Source organism: Dipodomys merriami, unplaced genomic scaffold (assembly GCF_024711535.1).
Source record: "Dipodomys merriami isolate MVZ:Mamm:240054 unplaced genomic scaffold, mDipMer1.0.p SCAF_17, whole genome shotgun sequence".
Taxonomy (NCBI): Eukaryota; Metazoa; Chordata; class Mammalia; order Rodentia; family Heteromyidae; genus Dipodomys; species Dipodomys merriami.
The window spans coordinates 4,755,485-4,773,246 of record NW_027203048.1 but is presented as its reverse complement, the minus strand read 5'-3'; the positions used below and the strand labels follow the sequence as shown (position 1 = coordinate 4,773,246).

Here is a 17,762-nt window from a genome sequence, read left to right as displayed (position 1 = left end):
GGAATTAGGTTTCACCTCTCTTTTATACCTTTTTAATAAATATGAATAGGCACATATTTTCTAGGGAAAATAGTTAATTCTCTGGGTAACAACTATTACCACAGATCCTGCTCTACAAATTAGAAAGTGAAACAAATATTTTACTAGGAAAAAACACTTTTAAAAACCCCAGAATAGTAAAATGGCCACTGTATTTGAAATCATGTATTTAAAAGGAAATGATCAGCCGGGCGCTGGTGGCTCACGCCTGTAATCCTAGCTACTCAGGAGGCTGAGATCTGAGGATCGCGGTTCAAAGCCAGCCCAGGCAAGAGAGACCGTGAGACTCCTATCTCCAATAAACCACCAGAAAACCGGAAGTGGCGCTGTAGCTCAAGTGGTAGAGCGCTAGCCTTGAGCTGAAGAGCTGAGGGACAGCGCCCAGGCCCAGAGATCAAGCCCCACGGCCGACCAAAAAAAAAAAAAAAAAAAAAAGGAAATGATCAAACAAAATATTTTCTAGATACTTTAGGTTGGTCAACCACATTTCCCAAGTTAACTTACTGAAAGTAAAGCATCACAGAGTTGGTCTAACATGGTCTCCAAGGGAAATAATCCATTAGTGTCTATTTCTTTAACTTACCACATTTATTTTAGATCTGGAGCATTTAAAACAAGGTAGGCATTACAGGGTCTTCTAGGTTTATTATTTCCAAACTAATTCATAAGCTATCTGAGTTTTCTTCTCCTTCTGCTGAAAAACAAAGAAAAATGAATGTTTTATAATTTTCAAAGTGTTTACTTGAAAGTTCCTGAAAATTGCAATATAAATCATAAATAAAGAACAAAACATGGTATAAATTATAGTTATCTTGCATAATTATATATAACTAAAATTCTAGATCATTTAACAATATATGTACATTTTATATATAGATATATATAAATATATATATATATGTCCACGCATCAGATAGTACAGTGGTTATAGTCAGAAAAAATACAACCTATCCTTTATTTAGTTAGTACTGTGACTATCACTTAATCCTGTCTTCAGAATAAAAACCCAACCATGACTATAACCACTGTAGTGAATTATATGTATCACCCTAAGAACTCCAGATTCCTGCATAGCCTTACCAGAAATTGTTTCAATTTAATCCTTTGCATCAAATAACACAATAACTTGTTTTAACTATTTCACAAAAATACATTTCAAAACAAATACAGTAACTTTATCAGGATACTTAAAAATATTCTGAAGAGTTAGTGAGCACTTACTGCACACCAAGTACTTTTGAAAATCCTGGATATGTTTTAACTTAATCCTCACAACTTTCCCATGGGATTGTGATTGCTGTTATCTTCATTTTATAGACAAAAGACAGAGGCACAGAGAAGTTATAAATCTTGCCCAAGGCTTTACAATTTATGAAGTAATTATGCAACCTCAAGGAACTGGGACACAAGGCCATATCTGAAGTAGTATCCAAAGCAAATGATTCACAAATCTGCACTGCTCACTCATGTGTGCATTCTTAAGATTAAGTCTGCCATTTTCCATATATAACCTCAAGTGTAAAATGTCAAATGAATCTCTTCCCTAAAACCGGATGTCATTCCAGATTTCTTTCATAGATGTCTTCCAGTTGAACAACTAGCCATCTAATCTATGCACAAACCATCAGTAAGCATTACCTCATTACCAAAGGATAACCAGATTCTTCTGTGGACTTTTTCACCCTGAAGGGTTATTATGGTTTTTTTCATAGTTATCTATTGAAAAAATACCCAGGCAAGAACAAGTATGCAGGCAAGAGACCAAAAAGAAATGTACTCATTACCTGACTTATATAACTCTAATCTCTCTGTACATCACCTTTACAATTACAATAAAGAATAAAAATTTAAAAAAAGAAAAGATTAAAAATAAAATCACTTACCTTGAATATTTAAATAGTGAATGCAAAAGTACACTGAAACTAGGAAAAAGTAAGCAGCCTCTATCCTAAACATAAGGCAATTTTTTCTGCCCATGGAACAATACTTGACCAGAACTGAAAAAAACATCTTTAAATGGGTAGGCCATTTCTCACATGATGATAGTTTTACTAGTGTATTTACTCTGAATTAAGTTTGGCATAGAATTCCTGTGGCAGATTTTAAGTAAGTAAACTTTTACATAAGCAAATTCCAAATTCGTTAGTGATAGATTAAGGGTTTTCTTACATACTTCCTCTTGCACAATAATTCAGAGAGATCCCCATGGTACGCTCTGGGGCTGCAGTTCTCAGTTCTGGCTGGCTGTATATGAGAATTAACCAAGGAACTTGCAAATCCCCATGACAATGCTATAGCCCCTGATCCATTAAAAGAAAGTCTTTTCAAGAGAGATTCTGGCATCAGAAATTTTTTTTCCAAGTTTCCTTTGTTTATTACAATCCAAAGCCAAAGTTGAGACTGTGTAGGGCTCTTTTTCAGTACTTAATGATTAATAGGCAAGAAAAGTTTTGAGATTTGGTGTCTTCAACCAAAAGAAACAACTGAAGTCATTCTGTTCTAGAATCCATATTTGTGGGCAATACTGATAGCAACAGGAGAGACATCAATTGCCCTTGGAAGAACTGTATAGGTCATAGGAGCTAGGTAGTAAACAAAATTAACCTAGTTTTGGTTTGTTTTTGAGGGGCGTGCTTTGTTTAAAAGCTATGTAGCAAGTATATGAATATACTTGTAGTCCCCAAGATTATGCTTCTTATGGTTGTCTCAAAGTTATTTCCTGGAGTGGGACTTTTTTTTAGTTTTGGAAATATAATTTAATAATTTGTTCTCTGGCTGCTTTTACAATAGCTACTACTACTTGAAGTCATTTAGTGATTCATTGTGTGCTAAGAGCACTAAGAGATCAGAAAGGACAAAAGAGTTTATATTCTTCTCCTCAAGTAATCTAACTACTCTTTTAAAGTCAGGAGAATAAAAGCAAACAGAGATATCTGAGGTAATCTTCAGTTCCTTACTTAACACCTTTATATTCTTAGACAAAGAGAGTTAATTTCACTGAGCCTTAACAACAAAGGGGTGATAAGACACTTGAGGGAGAACGCTTTTTCCTCATTCCTGATGCTTCTTTCCACTCCTAGATCAACACTCCTGGTCTTTCTGCTGCTTTACTTAGGCTTTCAGGAACAAGGCAATGTCCTGCAGTACCATTTGGAAGGAGAAGTGTACATACTTGATTAGTCTCTCCCGTCTTGCTTTCTTTTTGAGGAAAAGACAAGCTGTTTTACATGAGTACCCTCATCTGAAGACCATCTTTTCTGTGCCTCTATGGTTAGTCTAAATTGTTCTTCAGCTTTATACTGGCAAGCCCATTTGACCATGAATATAAACCATATTCTTCAATACCATGTTGACTTTTGCTCTCTGAGAGTCTTTACCCTTCTCATGTTCTCTAAAGTGATCAAGAATCCAAAGTGGGGATTAATAAGTTTCACTTACTATCAACTTACTTTATAGAATGTGGTAAGGATTAAATGAGTGATAATGCACTCTCATCATAGTGAACAGAACATAGCAATCACTCAAAACACAGTAGCTGCCTCTCTCACAACCATAATCACTACTATATGATGAAAGATTCAAAAGTTAGAAGAAACAAGAGAAAGTTTTAAAATATTTATCAGTTCCCTATAAAAACATAAATAAGAATTAAAGTAAAACACTTTCTAGCACTACATCAATAAAAACATGACATCTTCACACTTCACAGAGTAAAGTCTGTTATATTTCTAGTTATAATATGAAACAAACATTATTTATGAAATCAGAACAAGCAATCATTAAAAAGAACATAGCCTACAAAATCCACAGGAATGAATCCATACAATAAATTAATATACACATAAGCAGAATCAGACAATCCTACCGTATATAAAATGTAAATGTTTTAACAATATTTTAGATAAGTTTGATGTCTAACAGAAACTAAGCTATAGTTTATAAATTTTAACTAGCTGAGCAATATGCTAGCAGCATACTGGAAAAAAAAACAACAGATATATTTCATGTAATGGAAAATTGATTCTTCAGAATGAATCCAGGAAGCTAACTAATCATATCAAGACTTATCTACCTGAAGTCTAGGGACCTCAAAAATGTTGTGAAAGTCAGAACTATTTGTAAACCATCATGAGCGTGTGCACATGTGTGTGGTTAAAATCCTCCACAACATTCTGAAAAGTTCAATATTCAAAAAGAATACAGACTAGAGGTGGGACACAATGGGTAGAGCATACGGCTCTAAGTTCAAATCCCAATTCTGCCAATAAGAAGAAGAAAAAGGTAAAAATCATAAAACAGCATCCAAATGATCACTCCTAGTTTATCTACTTATTCAAATTTTCTAGTAAGCTTTCTTGCAATATGACATTTCTAATTTGGACAACTTCAGCATATGAAAAACAGAAAATCAAAATCAGAATCTACAGAAACGACTCTTGAAAATGGCTATTGCATAGCCATGAGATAAATCTGATCAAAGTACATTCTGTGTACTTTGTAAATACCAATGAAACTACTTTATGCTGATAAAAATATTTTAAGAAAATAGCTACTTGCCTTTTGAGTTTCTTGAAAGAATGTCTGCACTAATATCCAATGCTTTTATTCCAGGTTTTAAGTCCATTGTGTTATTTTTCTGTAAGCCTTCAGAGGATGCTTTTTCAAAATGGTTTTCAAAATGGCGGATGTTATTCTTCAAGTGATTAGGCAGTTCCCAGAATGAATCTGCTTCACATGTATCAGATATAATGATTCCTTGGCCATTATGGTTCCTACTATCAACTTTATTTCTCAATGTTAAATTTCTAGAATGCAACTTTTTGCTAGTATGCCTTCTACTTAAGATGCTCTTAAAGACATCTTTCCTCTTAGTAGGTATCTTTTTCAGCTTTTGTGTCTTACCGCTACAATTTTTATCTTCTTTGTGACAATTCTGACCCAACAATGGGCAAATAGGCTTCATCTGAGGTTTGTATTGGATCTTAGTAGATTCAGTCATGGTAGCTCCAAGATGAGCTGAAGCCTTAGAATACATTGCAAGCCTAGCTGCAACTAATATATCTGCCAAACTGCTTTTCTCCTGAAGCACATCTACCTTCAGCTTTGTTTCAGAGCCACACTCCCTAAGCTGAAAAACCAAGCCTTGTTTGCTTAGAAATTCCTGAAAGAAACTTGTGACTTCTTCATTCCAGTGTTCCCCTGCAGCAGGCACAACGCCATCCAAGAAGCATGGGTAACTTAGCCTTGGCAAATTCAAAAGCTCCTCTGGAGCAACTTTAAGATTATGTATATCTGAATAAGGTATATAAAGAGAAAATCCATAGTCAATCAACACAAGAAGCAAACGCCCAGAAGAGACTCCAGAGATCTCTGCTCTGTTCCATTGATCTTCCGATTCATATTTGAACAAACAACTCGAACCAGGAATTAGAAGCTCTTTGGGTAGAGTTTGTAAGGTATCTGGAAGATCTGAAAGCAACATAAAGACATGTTTCATTGCATCAAAGGAATCTTCAAACTGAACACTGAAGTCCCAAGGATCACAGACAGCAGTGGCAATCCCAGAGTACCGCCTACCATCCAGGAATGGTGCTCGAGGAAATGACCTTAGTGTGCAAGGCGACAAGAGAGTCTGTGATTGGGCTTTGATAATACCTCCTGAAGACTGACCTTGGCTTTCTCTAACTTGAACTATATTCAGCCTTAAATACTCCATAAGTAATATGCCATTTACCAAAATTTCAACTTCCCAAGCAGGGTCCAAGTATTTCAGGAAAAGGATGTTGACTTCCAAGTGAGCAAATAAGCACAAAGTGAATGGAAATGGCATCTTTCTGGAATTTTCAAACCAAATCCACTTACAAGGCACAGCTTGTCTTGGAATATTTCTGATTTCATTGCTAAGTACCTTGGTATTGCTTAAAGGCACCACTTCATACCTACCATGATCTACTAAGAAAACAAGCACTTTCTCATCAACACATTTCTTTTCTACTTTGGATCGGTACCACTTGTAAGTTTTGTTAGACTTCACCAAGCATTCTAAGCCTTTTTCAATGTCCTCCCTTGATAAGAAAGAGGGCTGCTTTTCTTCTTTAGTAATTAACCCTGTTAAGTCAGATAAAATTTTATTATTTTTGGATAACTTTACATAAAATCTGCCACTCTTGGAAACATAAAGTACTTCAGCTTTTTCAAGCTGGCCAGGCTTAAACATTTCAGAAGGAATTTTAACCAGTTGTTGGCAGGATGGCTGAAGGAGCAAAGAACTTCCATAATGGTTTGATGGGGCTTTCACAGCATGATCATCAGTAGCGCTAACCTTCTGAGAGTGAACACGAGGGGCCTGTGATACTGTCTTCTGTAGTTTTGAGCAGGCTGTCCATTTCAGTAGTTCATTAGTGACACATTTCCCATCACAAATTATATTTACCTCCCATTTGTGACCACATTTCCTCAAAAACTCACAAGAAACTATTCTGTGCCCTATTCTGGAGGCAAAATAACCCACAGTTTCACCATCCCATATCTCCTCAGACTCATGCCACTTCACTCCACTAAGAAAAGAATGGATTCCTTGCTGAGGAACAGTTAAGAATTCTCTTGTGATTTCATAAATATTAGCTATGTTCATTACTGCAGTATGACCATAGTCAAAAAGTTCTACTTCAAAAGAATTCCTTGGCAAAATTTTCTTAATAACCGCCCTGTAAATGGCACTGTCGCCAGAGTATTCTACAATTACAAGATCACCCACCAGAGGTTCCTTCAGGCACGGCTTCTTCACTCGATCTGCTCTTCTTCCATTCAGAGCATCTTCAAGTCTGGTGATGACATTTTCATTCTCAGTAAGCTGAATATGGAAACTTGCGGGATGACTGATATTGGAAATATACCCTTTAACCTGGGCATCCAAGGGAACATGGAGCTGAGGAAGGTCTTTGATCTGTGGTCTCAGGAACTTACATGGGCTTTTGGAGGCTGCTGGATTTAAACCTCTGTTAAATGACAATGATAAGACCTTTCCTGCCTTTGGGCCCACATCATTTTCCTCAGGAACATGGACTGAGCCAGAGATGGGTTTTGCACCTTTAATTTTAGGCCTATCATGAAATGACTTCCTCACTTTGTGTTTTGATACAGGCTCGATTTTATAACGAAGAGGTGGATTCCCAAGGCTGGCATATATACTTTTGGAATGCATTAACTGATCCATTTGATTTTTGTGACTTGTTACTGGATTGGATTTATTTATCATATTACGGTGATGAGTTTTTTCTATTTTGCTGTTCAAAGAAGAAGCAAGTCTCTTGTTCTCACTTAACTTACTGCTCTCTTTCACACACTGTGCTGGGTCAGGATGTTGTTTTCCATAAGCATTAAGTAACATTTTAATTGTCTGATTTATATGTTGATACTCATCATATAATTCTACACCAAACTGGCCATCTGATTCCTTGGATGATATTACAGCTTTTAGTCGTTTCCCCAAAACATTATCTTCAAACCAGCTACTGATCTCTGCTGGGATATCTGTATCTCTAAGATCTGACAAGAAACATTGAATAGCTTGCATTGGTGTAAACAGTAACTCTGGAAACTGATTAGAAATGGCCCTCAACATGTTTTTTTCTACTAATTGATTATTTCCAAAGTCCACAAAATAAACAAGAAGGTCAGATGATGAATCTGTTGGTTTTGCTAAAGCTCTATATGAGAGACCATCTCCTACATATTTTGAGATGCACAATCTCATTTGAACAGAATCATACTTTGGACAATTTTTGAGGCTAATCAACTCTGCAATTTTTTTCTCTAGCATCTCTAGATCTTTACTATTTCTACTAAGCTGGCAATAAAAATTTTGGGGACTATATACATGAGATATATATACCTCTTCTTCACTTCCAACTTTTATATTAAAAGAAGAATAATAGTAGCTATAAAAAGTAACTGATAATGGGAGAGGCTTTGATAGCATGCTATATGGTGTGGAGCCATAATTAATTTTGAATATTTTTGCACTAGGAAATGATGATTGTAAATCCACCAAATTATATAAACAGTTAGGATGAATAAGAACTAGGGCATATATGAAACAAGTCAATAACCCTCTAGATAAAGAAATGAAATTTCCGAAGTCTCTGTATGCTTCTTTTGTCCAATCAAATAATTTACAACTTGTGGGCTCCATTGAATGGTTAAGACAACATCTGAAGGCTTGGGCTTCCAAATAAAGAAAACGTGGATTAATAGCACAGAGATCTTTAATTAAAACTCTACCTTGATAACCATAGTCAACAAATACTATGTCAGCTTCTTTTTTTGATACATGACTCAAAACAGCAGCTCTATACCACTTCCCATCTTTGGAATACTTAGCAACACAAGCAATCTGCCCAGTCTCATAGGGGTCAGAATGAGTGCTATAATAATCTTGAATTTGTTCCATTAGAAATTTTAATTCTTCTAACTTACATTGGAGCTGGCATGAAAAGTCAAGTGGGCCATAATAATAAGAACATTTGACCTCAAGAACTGTTCCTGGCTTAAACATACATTCTTTATAATGCTGTGATAAGGCAGGAGTGATCAAGGGAAAAGGACTTTTTAAACTTGGGAACTTGTGCAAAGATGAGTGATTTTCTTCCAGCTTCTTTGATGGGTAGTTTGTAGGTTTAGGTTTTTCAAGAAGAGAAGATAGGACTTTTTTAATGTTAACTTTGTTTTTGGGTTTTGAATGTAACACTGAACATGTGCTGACAGACTTTGGGAAACACTCTGGTTCCACGTCCCAGTATTCTGCATATCCGGCTTGTAACATAAGAGAGATGACATCAATATTTTCTGAGTCTTCAAGACTCTGAATATTCACCATGTACTTGTCGTCTTTCTTTGCTATAACCTGGAGCAAAATTGCTTTGTTCAAAACAATTCTTTTAAAATAATCAACTGCCGCCTTTACCCATAAATCTTCCACAGGAAATAGATGTGCATGTGAACAGCACACAGCTAAGGCAGGAAGCTCACAGAACTCAGGAAGCAAAATTTTTACATCAAAAAATGGGACGGAATCAGTATTTCCATAATCCAAAAAATAAACAGTAATCTTATGACCATTAACTTCAGTGATGACAGCTCGGTAGAAACATCTGTCCTTGCTATATCGGGCACAACAGAATAATCCAGGTTCAGGATTTCTTAAAACCAACTCATCATTTTCACACAGACCATAATACTTGTTTATGTTTTTCATTATATGTTGAAAATCATTCTGATAGTTATTAAGGCGTACCCAGAAATTTGATGGATTTAGGACATATGCAACAAAAGCTATGTAGGCTGCTTCTATCTCAATTTCAACAGTTTCAATAGGAAGGCCTACTTTTAAAATGTCATTTTTATCTAGACAATCTATCAGCTGCTCATCATTTCCAATAACACCATCAACTGCAAAGCTGTTTACGACAGAAACACTTGTCTCATTCAAGATGTTGGAGATTTCTGAATCAGACGCTGAGCAACATGCTTGTGTGCCTACAGTCTTCAGCAGACTCTCAGAATTAATTGAAGATTCCTGAGTTTGTAATGTCACGTAATACAAATGCTCATCCTTACTGAAAGAATCAATGTGTGCATATACAATCTGTCCTAATAAGGCTTTCTTGAATACATTCAGTTGAAGTTTTCTAGCATCTCTGTCTGGACTGTGTAAATATGTTAGAGAACACGGAAATGAAAACAATGGTACTAAAATAAAATCCTGTTTCAGTTTCTTTACAAGAATAGAGGGTACAGCCTCAGTACTGCCATAATCCATAAACCAAATTTTTATGTGATTATTGGGCAGGAGCTTCTGAAGAATTCCCCTATGCCACTGTCCATTTCTCCGTTTAGCAACACAGAGTAGTCCAAAATTATCACATGTGGGATTAGTGTCTTTACTGATGATATCGTAATGCAAATTCATACACACTGTCAAGTTTTCTAGCTCTGGGATCCATTTAATTAACTGACAATAAAATTTACCTGGGCTCAATGCAGATGATACCTTTATACTTTCAAAACTTCCTACTGACAAAGATGGCTCTAAATTATCTAGAACATGTTGGATGTCGAGTAAAGAACTGTTATTACTTAGTGACAATACAGGTCCTTTATGCTGTAGTAAGTCTGGCATTTTTTTATGGTATCCTTTTAACATTTCTACAATAAGATGAAATGAATCTCCATCAATAAATCTTCCTAATTGTAATTCAAGGGCCCCAGATATAATTTTTGGCACTTCAAGAAGCAGCATTTGCAGAGGCAAAATACCTTGTACATAACCTTTCAGTTGTACTCCTACTAGTGATTTGAAATAATTCAAAGCCTTAGGAGACCACTTGTCCCCAACTGGAAGGATGTTAGCAAAATAACCACACACTACCCGTGGTGGTAGCTCAAATAAATTTTCACAGGCTGAAGCAACATGAGTACTATCAACTCTCAGCTCTTCACCACGATCTATGAGGAGTACCTTATAGAGTTGGTTTTCCTTTTCCACAACTCTTCCTCTGTGCCATTCTCCAGTTACTCTTTCTTCCACCAAACAAAATTCATCAATGTCCACATTATTTTTCAGTTTTGAAATATGCTGTATTTCCTTCTGCAATATGTGGTAGTCAAACTGACATTCACTGTTATAGCTGCCTTGAAATTTCACCAGAATATCCTTAGGAATACATTCAATATGTGATACTGTCACGTCCACATCTAAAAATGTTGGTAAGAACGATGTAGAATCCATTTTCTAAAAAGGAAAATAAACAATAATTAACTTCTGGAACAGATGGATGGTAAAACTAAACATAATTAATGTTATATAAATTTTGTGTATACATTTTTAAAATAACTGTTTCCATCAAAGTAAACATGTTCATGAAAACTGTGTACACTACACAAGACATTGGTAAGATAAACAATATTATGTTCACTGCTTTCTATATGTTAGACAATTTTATTGAAATAACAAGGTGTGTGTGTGTGTGTGTGTGTGTGTGTGTGTGTGTGTGTGTGTGTGTGTGTGTGTGTGTGTGTGTGTGTGTGTGTGTGTGTGTGTGTGTGTGTGTGTGTGTGTGTGTGTACCGGTATGAATAATAGGAATAACCTTTATTTCCCAAAAACCTAAACAAATTTCTACTGAGTGTTACATGTGGAATTATAGAAGAAGCTAAATAGGCTCACTAAGGACCTTTTTTTAGGTGAACTTCTCAGAAAAATTCATAATTCAATGGGGTAAATGAAAAGAAACAAGAGCAGGTGGCACACCAACCAACAAGGGAACACACAGTTTGCATTCTCTGCCCAGTGTTAATTAGGAATATTTAGACCCTAGCAGCATCATTAGGCAACCCCAGGGTACTTCTTTGATTGTGAACAATAGGGAAAGGACTGGGTAGCAGTAAAGGAAGCAAAGATGGGAAAGACACTGAAGCAAGTTAGGTATAATCCAGGTCTTGTGTGACAGATCACCCATTGCAACAATGAGATGTACAAGATGTTATATCAAAAAACAAATTTTAAAACTTTGGCGTGAGCGGGGGAGGGGGAAGGGGGGACACAGGAAGGGATGGGAAGGGGAAACAAAGGAGGAGGCAACCATGCTTGATAAGAAATGTACTCATTACCTTGCCCATGTAATTGTAAGCCCTCTGTATGGTATTTTCACAAGAAAAAAAAAGACACTCCTTTGATTTGTTTCTATGCTAACCTCCAGATCAAAGGAATCTAAAAATGGCTGATGATCTATTGCAGGTTTGGTGTGTGGTTAAGAGAGGTAAATAGATCATGAGGACTTCGACTTCATCAACGATTAAAAAGATGCATGCCATAGTTCTTTTTCTCCTTTCTGCCAGCAGGCAGGCATGAGGTAAGTAATTGTCCTCTATCAGGCCTTTTCCTTATGATTTTCTACCTCACCAGATGTCCAGAAACAATAGCTGACCACAAATTGTAACCTTCAAAACTGTGAATGAAAATAAATGCTTTCTATTTTCAGGTTACTTATGTCAGATATTTTGTCATAGCCATGAATATCTGACTATTGTTTCACACCAATTTCAGACACAACTTGCTACCTACTATGATAAAATGAAGCTCAACTCCTCCTTGACTGAATCAACAGTTGAGAATCATCAGCTTCTCTTTTATAAGGATTAGATAGAAAGGATGATGGGTCATAGGGAAAACAGAAAGGAGCCACTTATAAGGAACCATTTTTTTCCACTAGGGAAAAAATACATTGCAAGAAATAGTAAAAAATCTTTTTCCAAAGATCTGATTCTTATTCTCAGAAACATCAAAGGAGGATTATATATATTTTATATGACAAAGGCAGCTAACAACTGAGATTAGGAAGACCTGCACAATCATGAGATATATAAAAGCATAATGAGGGAAAGTAAGCCCCAAATAAAGATAAATAGAAGAAAATTTCAACAGAACATCCAAAACCTCAGGGAAAATGGATAAAAGGCTGAACAAGAAGCATGGAAGACAGGAATATAATATCTTCCCAAAGTATAAGAGTTATCCCAGAAAAAAAGATCAAATAACAGAACAAGATTCTTAGTCTTAAGACTCAATCCACAAACGGAAACAGAATACTTAAAACCTAGGAAAAGATAAGATTTCAGGATATCTGGGTATGGCTTTATTTCCTCCTCAGCAATTAATTTGGTGTCATGACCATCTAGAGAGATCCTTGGCTATACTTACTTGATCCTAGAGTCTCTAGAAATAAAATCAATATGCAATACCCTAAGAGCTTAATTTGGAAAAAGCAAAAAGCTTCTGGACATAAAAGGCTTTCTTAAGCCTTAACTATGTAGTCACAGGTCTTCACTTAATTCTGCTTTCTAAACCTGTAATTCATTCCCTCATGGCAAAACCAAGCACCCCATAGGCTCTAACACTAGACACCTAGACCTTTCTTCAGCTTTCCTGTGACTTCTCTTTTAAATCATTTAAAAATATGTTTAAATAGTTGTTAAAAGGGGTTTTGATTCACCCAAAACTGTCTTCTGGTATTCAACTACACTTTTTTGGCCATTCACCTCTGTAAATGGAAAAGGAAAAAAATACATAAATCATTCAGGAACTATGCTATACTTTATCAGGTATTAAAAATAAACAGATGAGTCTGGAAGGACTCTTTTATTAATTTGTGACTATTAAACACAGCTTAAGCCCTAGAAAATACAAAAGCCTGAGGAAGTTTTATGAACAGATTATTCAGTCAGAAATTTTCTCCTTCATATTGCGACTATTCCCCCTTTAAAGAATACAACTGGCCTATTTGGGGTGAGGGAGGGGACATCATATCAGAGGTGGAAAGTCTGAGATTGGTTTGTTCATTGCTCTCAACTTAATAAAGTGATATCCTGCAATCCATTAGGAGGCAGTACCAAGAGAGGCCTTGCCTGAGAATTAGAAGAAATCTTTACAGTAGATAAACATCTACACTGATGGAAGAAGAAATTGATTTCGATAAAGATATATGCAAATTAATGACATTTAATGTTTACTCCAAGACACAGGAGTTCAGATTGTTTGTTTTGATGGTTTTGCTTTTATTTTTGTGGTAATGAGTATTTGACTTGGGACCCTCTGCTTGCTAGGTAAGGTTCTCTATCACTTGAGCCATGCCACTAGCCTCTTCTCAAGTTGGTTATTTTCAAGGTACGGTCTTGATATCTGGGACATGCTGAGATATAATCTTCTTCCTTGAGCCTTCTCTATGTCTCTATGTATAGCAAGCATACCCAACCTTTGGTTGAATAGACTCTCTCAACCTTTTTTATATCCAGGCTGGCTTTAAATCATAATGCTCGGATCTCTGCCTCCCAAGTAGGATTACAGCTTGAGCCACAATATTCAGTAGGAATGCAGGGGCTCTGAAGGAGAAAGACAGGAAGATAAATTACAAAGAAGTCTGAGGAGAGGTTTGTGGATGCTCACCATGCGATGCTCACCAAAGAACTTTAATACGGAAAAAATTTATTAAACAGGTAAAAAGAATAAACAACTCTGTAGATGTCAATCTACCTCCTACCACAGCAATGCCTCCTCAATAGGATCAAGAACATTCTGTGTGTCATGATTAAGCCCCTGAGTATATACCCAAAGACCAACTATAATTCAGAGTAAATGCAGAACAAAATAAATGTCTGACAATTGTTTTAGACAACTAATGAACATTATCATTTTAAGACATAAATTTACGATGATCTAGATCCAACCGTTAGTATTATATTCCCTCAAACATTACTATGCTATAGAAAGTACTAACTTTATGTACCCAAGATTCAAACTGGACACTGCCATTAATTTAGAATTACCTGTATGAAATTTGGCAGGGTGTTTCCCTTAGAATCAAACTTTAAAATAAAGCCGTTGTCATGAACAAGAGCTAACAGAGCTTTGTTGCATAATTTGCCTTATTATGTTGGGTAGCACAGTTCTAGAAATATCTAGCTGAGACATATGCAACAATCTACCAACTGCTACAATTGGACAAGATCCAACATAAGATTCAGATTCAAAGATGGGAGAGCCACCGCTTAAATAATCAATGAGTAAATCCAATGGAATTAATTGTGCTCTTTTCTGCTTTAATTTTTAAAGACAAATGTTAAAAATTAAATACATGAAGGCCTTTATGTAGCAGGACCTCAAAGATTCTAACAAGGGTCTGGAGGGCTCCAAAGAGGAACACAATTCCACCAAAGGTTCCCATACAGCAGGGCCCTGTGGACTGCACTGAGGTCCCTGAGTATATCATAACTCTATCATAGACCCAAGGCCCCAACATAGCATGCCTGTTGCACAAAACTAAACATAGAAAGATAGCTTAATACAATCTCTCAGACATACTGAGCAATTCTACCAGAGACAGCCACACCTAGGATATTGTGGCAGTGAGCACCTTAACGGTAGGATGGGAAGCACAGCACAGCGGCATCTTCTGAACTGCAGGTGCAGACTATAATAGATTAGCACAGAAATTTGTCTTTGCTTCTATATTCACATAGATATGGGAGAAGTAACTGGAGTTATGCTTCATCAAGGAATGCTGCAATCTCAAGGCTGGAGTCTATGAATACAATCACTCTTAGAGCCAGGCTTCCTTACACTGAACAGAGAGGACTATATCCATCATATTCAGCACTGAAGTTGAATATCTGACTACTGAGATACATTCCCCAAGTCCAGGGAAGAAAACAGAACACAAATGTAGAGAAGAATGGTGGGTGAATGCAGCCACAACATTCAATGTACACACATGAATTTAGAATCAGGTCAATTGAGATAGGAGGTATTGGGAGATGGGGTAGAAGCACATGAATGGAAAGTTGGCACAGGAAAAATATGCTCAAATTCATTGTTATTGGAGGAATACAAAATTAAATCATATCAGAGTAACCCTACATGTCCACTTGAATGGTTGTATGTAAAAAGTAATCTTCCCAAGTACATAACATATTTAGTAGTACTGAAAATGTCAGACAGAAGACGGACAAATAAAATGGTATTACTACTTAGGAAAACAGTTTGACTATTCCTTCCCTTTCTTGTGATAATTTCTTTAAACATCAAATCTGTATACTCCATATGACCAACCCAGTCTACTTTTAGGCATTTACATACAAAAAATAAAATGTTCATCTACACAAAAACTTGTAAGAGGCTGTACATAAAAGGCTTATAGTCAGAAACTTGAAAAAATTCCCAAATATCGTTCAATACAATAAACAACAAAAACATATTTATTTGAATAGTTGAAATTTGTTTTTCTATAACAACAAAATATAAATGTACACAACATGAATGAATCTCAACATATGCTTACTGAAAGTGGCAGAGAGAAAGTCAAGTTGGTAGGATTCCATTTATATAAAATTCTAAAATAAAGCGTAATCTATAGTGACAGAAAGCAGATATATCAGTGGTTGCCTAAGGAGGAGGGGCATGTAGGATGGAGGCTTAACAAAAACTTGGAAGGAGGGTGGGATAATGACAGTGTTTATTGTCTTGACTGTAACAGTTTCATAGGTCTGATACATAGTCAAGTTTTATTACATTTTCTACACTTCAAATATGTACAATTTGCTGAGCCTCAATTAATTCTTCAGAAAAGCTGTAAAACACACAAGCTAAGTGTTAATGCAGGGACAGCAAGAAATTACAGATCATCTGTTATATTCCTTGTAATTACTAATAAAAAGACTAAGTTAAATATATTTTTATGACTCATGAAGAGGCATTAGGAACTCAGACTGGAGGTTGCTGTCTGAACAATATATACAGCATAGCAAAATCTTTGCACACAGACAGAGAAGGATGGGAGGACTACACAGTGGGCAGATACATTAAGATAGAGATCTAGAAAAGCAGAAGGGGGTTTTCCCTTTAACCTCTTTTGTTAGCTCCCGTGCTACAAAGGTCTTCCCTTATTTTTTATAATTCCCCAAAGGGAACTGAATGCTTATTGACACTTTAGTAAACATACGTCTACTTCATCCTCAACGTGAATTGTTTAAAAATGTGCAAAGTGTTCGAATTAAGTAACTCATCCAGAACAATTTTCTTTGCAACTGTGCCTCCTATTCTGATGCTGTCTTCTGGAAGGACCCACCCCTAAGAGCAGGACCCCCCTCCCCGCCCAGCAGGACCCCTGGCTCTGTCTCCTGGCCGCAGCCCAAGGGCAGGCTGGGCCTCAGCCAGCCCGACTGACTCGGTTAGAGGCTGGAGGATGTGGACTCCAACAGGCTGCAGGTGGCCCCTGGCCCAGTAGCCAAATCCACTAGGGATCACGGGAGAGGTGGGGACATGGGAACTCTCCATGGGAACCAACCCAACCTCAGGAACAAGTGTGGCCCACACTCACCTAGAACCGTCAGCACAGCTAAGAGCAGCTCCGGGCCCCAAGATGGCGGTAAGCACGCAGACCCTTTCGGACCTCTGTTGCCTGAGGTGCCTGCGCGCATGCGCCAAGGGGAACCCACAGCTGCGCACTTCAGGGCAGGTGCTGCACCCGGAAGTGAAGCGCAGTTCCCCGGCCTGAGATTTGCAAGATGCAGCCGAGCATCCTCGGGCCTTGTCTTTCAGGACCTGGTCAAGGAGTGACATGGAGGGTTGGGGACTCTCAGCTGGGCTATGGTGAGGGAGAGGATGTAGCCTCTTGTACAGCTGTGCACATGAAAGAGGCAGGGAGGGGTCACCTTGCTTCTCTGATTGCCAAGAAGACAGATCCCATCCCTTTTATGGTTACTTGGGATAGAAAAAGGAGTCTCCAGTGAGTTTACAGGCTAGTGAAAGGAGTGACTGCCTCCTGAGCATCAGTTAGACATTTGCGTGATTGGACTGCAACTGGAATTCCATTTCTGTTCTGGAGAGTTTTGGATTAAGTCCCTGTGCCATAGACATTAAGGTGTGATATTAACTTCCTGAATCCACTTGTGTTATGCAGAGAAAAAAATCTTTTGAATAAATAATTGGCAGTCAGACATTTGGATTCAAATGGCCATGTCAGCAGTCGACTCTCAAACTGGGGAACAGCTTTCAGTACCGTCACTTTATATAAATTTGAAATCACTGATTTTAAACAAATCACTTACAAATAGCCTCAGAAAGTGAGCCATGTAACTGACATTCACTAATTTTTCTGTAGCAATTTATAT

At 37.0% G+C, this 17,762-nt stretch overlaps 1 protein-coding gene across 2 annotated transcripts; it reads right to left on the bottom strand.

The window, feature by feature from the left end:
• Positions 1-626: 626 nt before the first annotated feature.
• Tdrd15 (tudor domain containing 15) lies at positions 627-9,063 on the bottom strand. 2 transcript variants are annotated; one of them, XM_070025071.1, is made up of 2 exons: positions 4,597-9,063; positions 627-733 (listed from the first exon to the last, which is right to left on the bottom strand). In XM_070025071.1, the coding sequence occupies exons 1-2, from the start codon at positions 8,915-8,917 to the stop codon at positions 702-704; spliced, it is 4,353 nt and encodes a 1,450-aa protein (XP_069881172.1). In that variant the 5' UTR covers positions 8,918-9,063; the 3' UTR covers positions 627-701. The 2 variants fall into 2 exon arrangements, with proteins under 2 accessions (XP_069881172.1, XP_069881173.1); XM_070025072.1 differs by having other exon boundaries at positions 627-730.
• Between the last annotated feature and the right edge of the window lie 8,699 nt (positions 9,064-17,762).

What these genes read in the sequence shown, in the direction of transcription:
- Tdrd15 (XM_070025071.1), bottom strand. Translation starts at nt 8,917, where the DNA reads ATGGTGAATATTCAGAGTCTTGAAGACTCAGAAAATATTGATGTCATC. An exon ending in TCTTTCAAGAAACTCAAAAG is followed by an intron (nt 734 to 4,596) that starts GCAAGTAGCTAT and finishes TTTGTTTTTCAG; the next exon opens with CAGAAGGAGAAGAAAACTCA.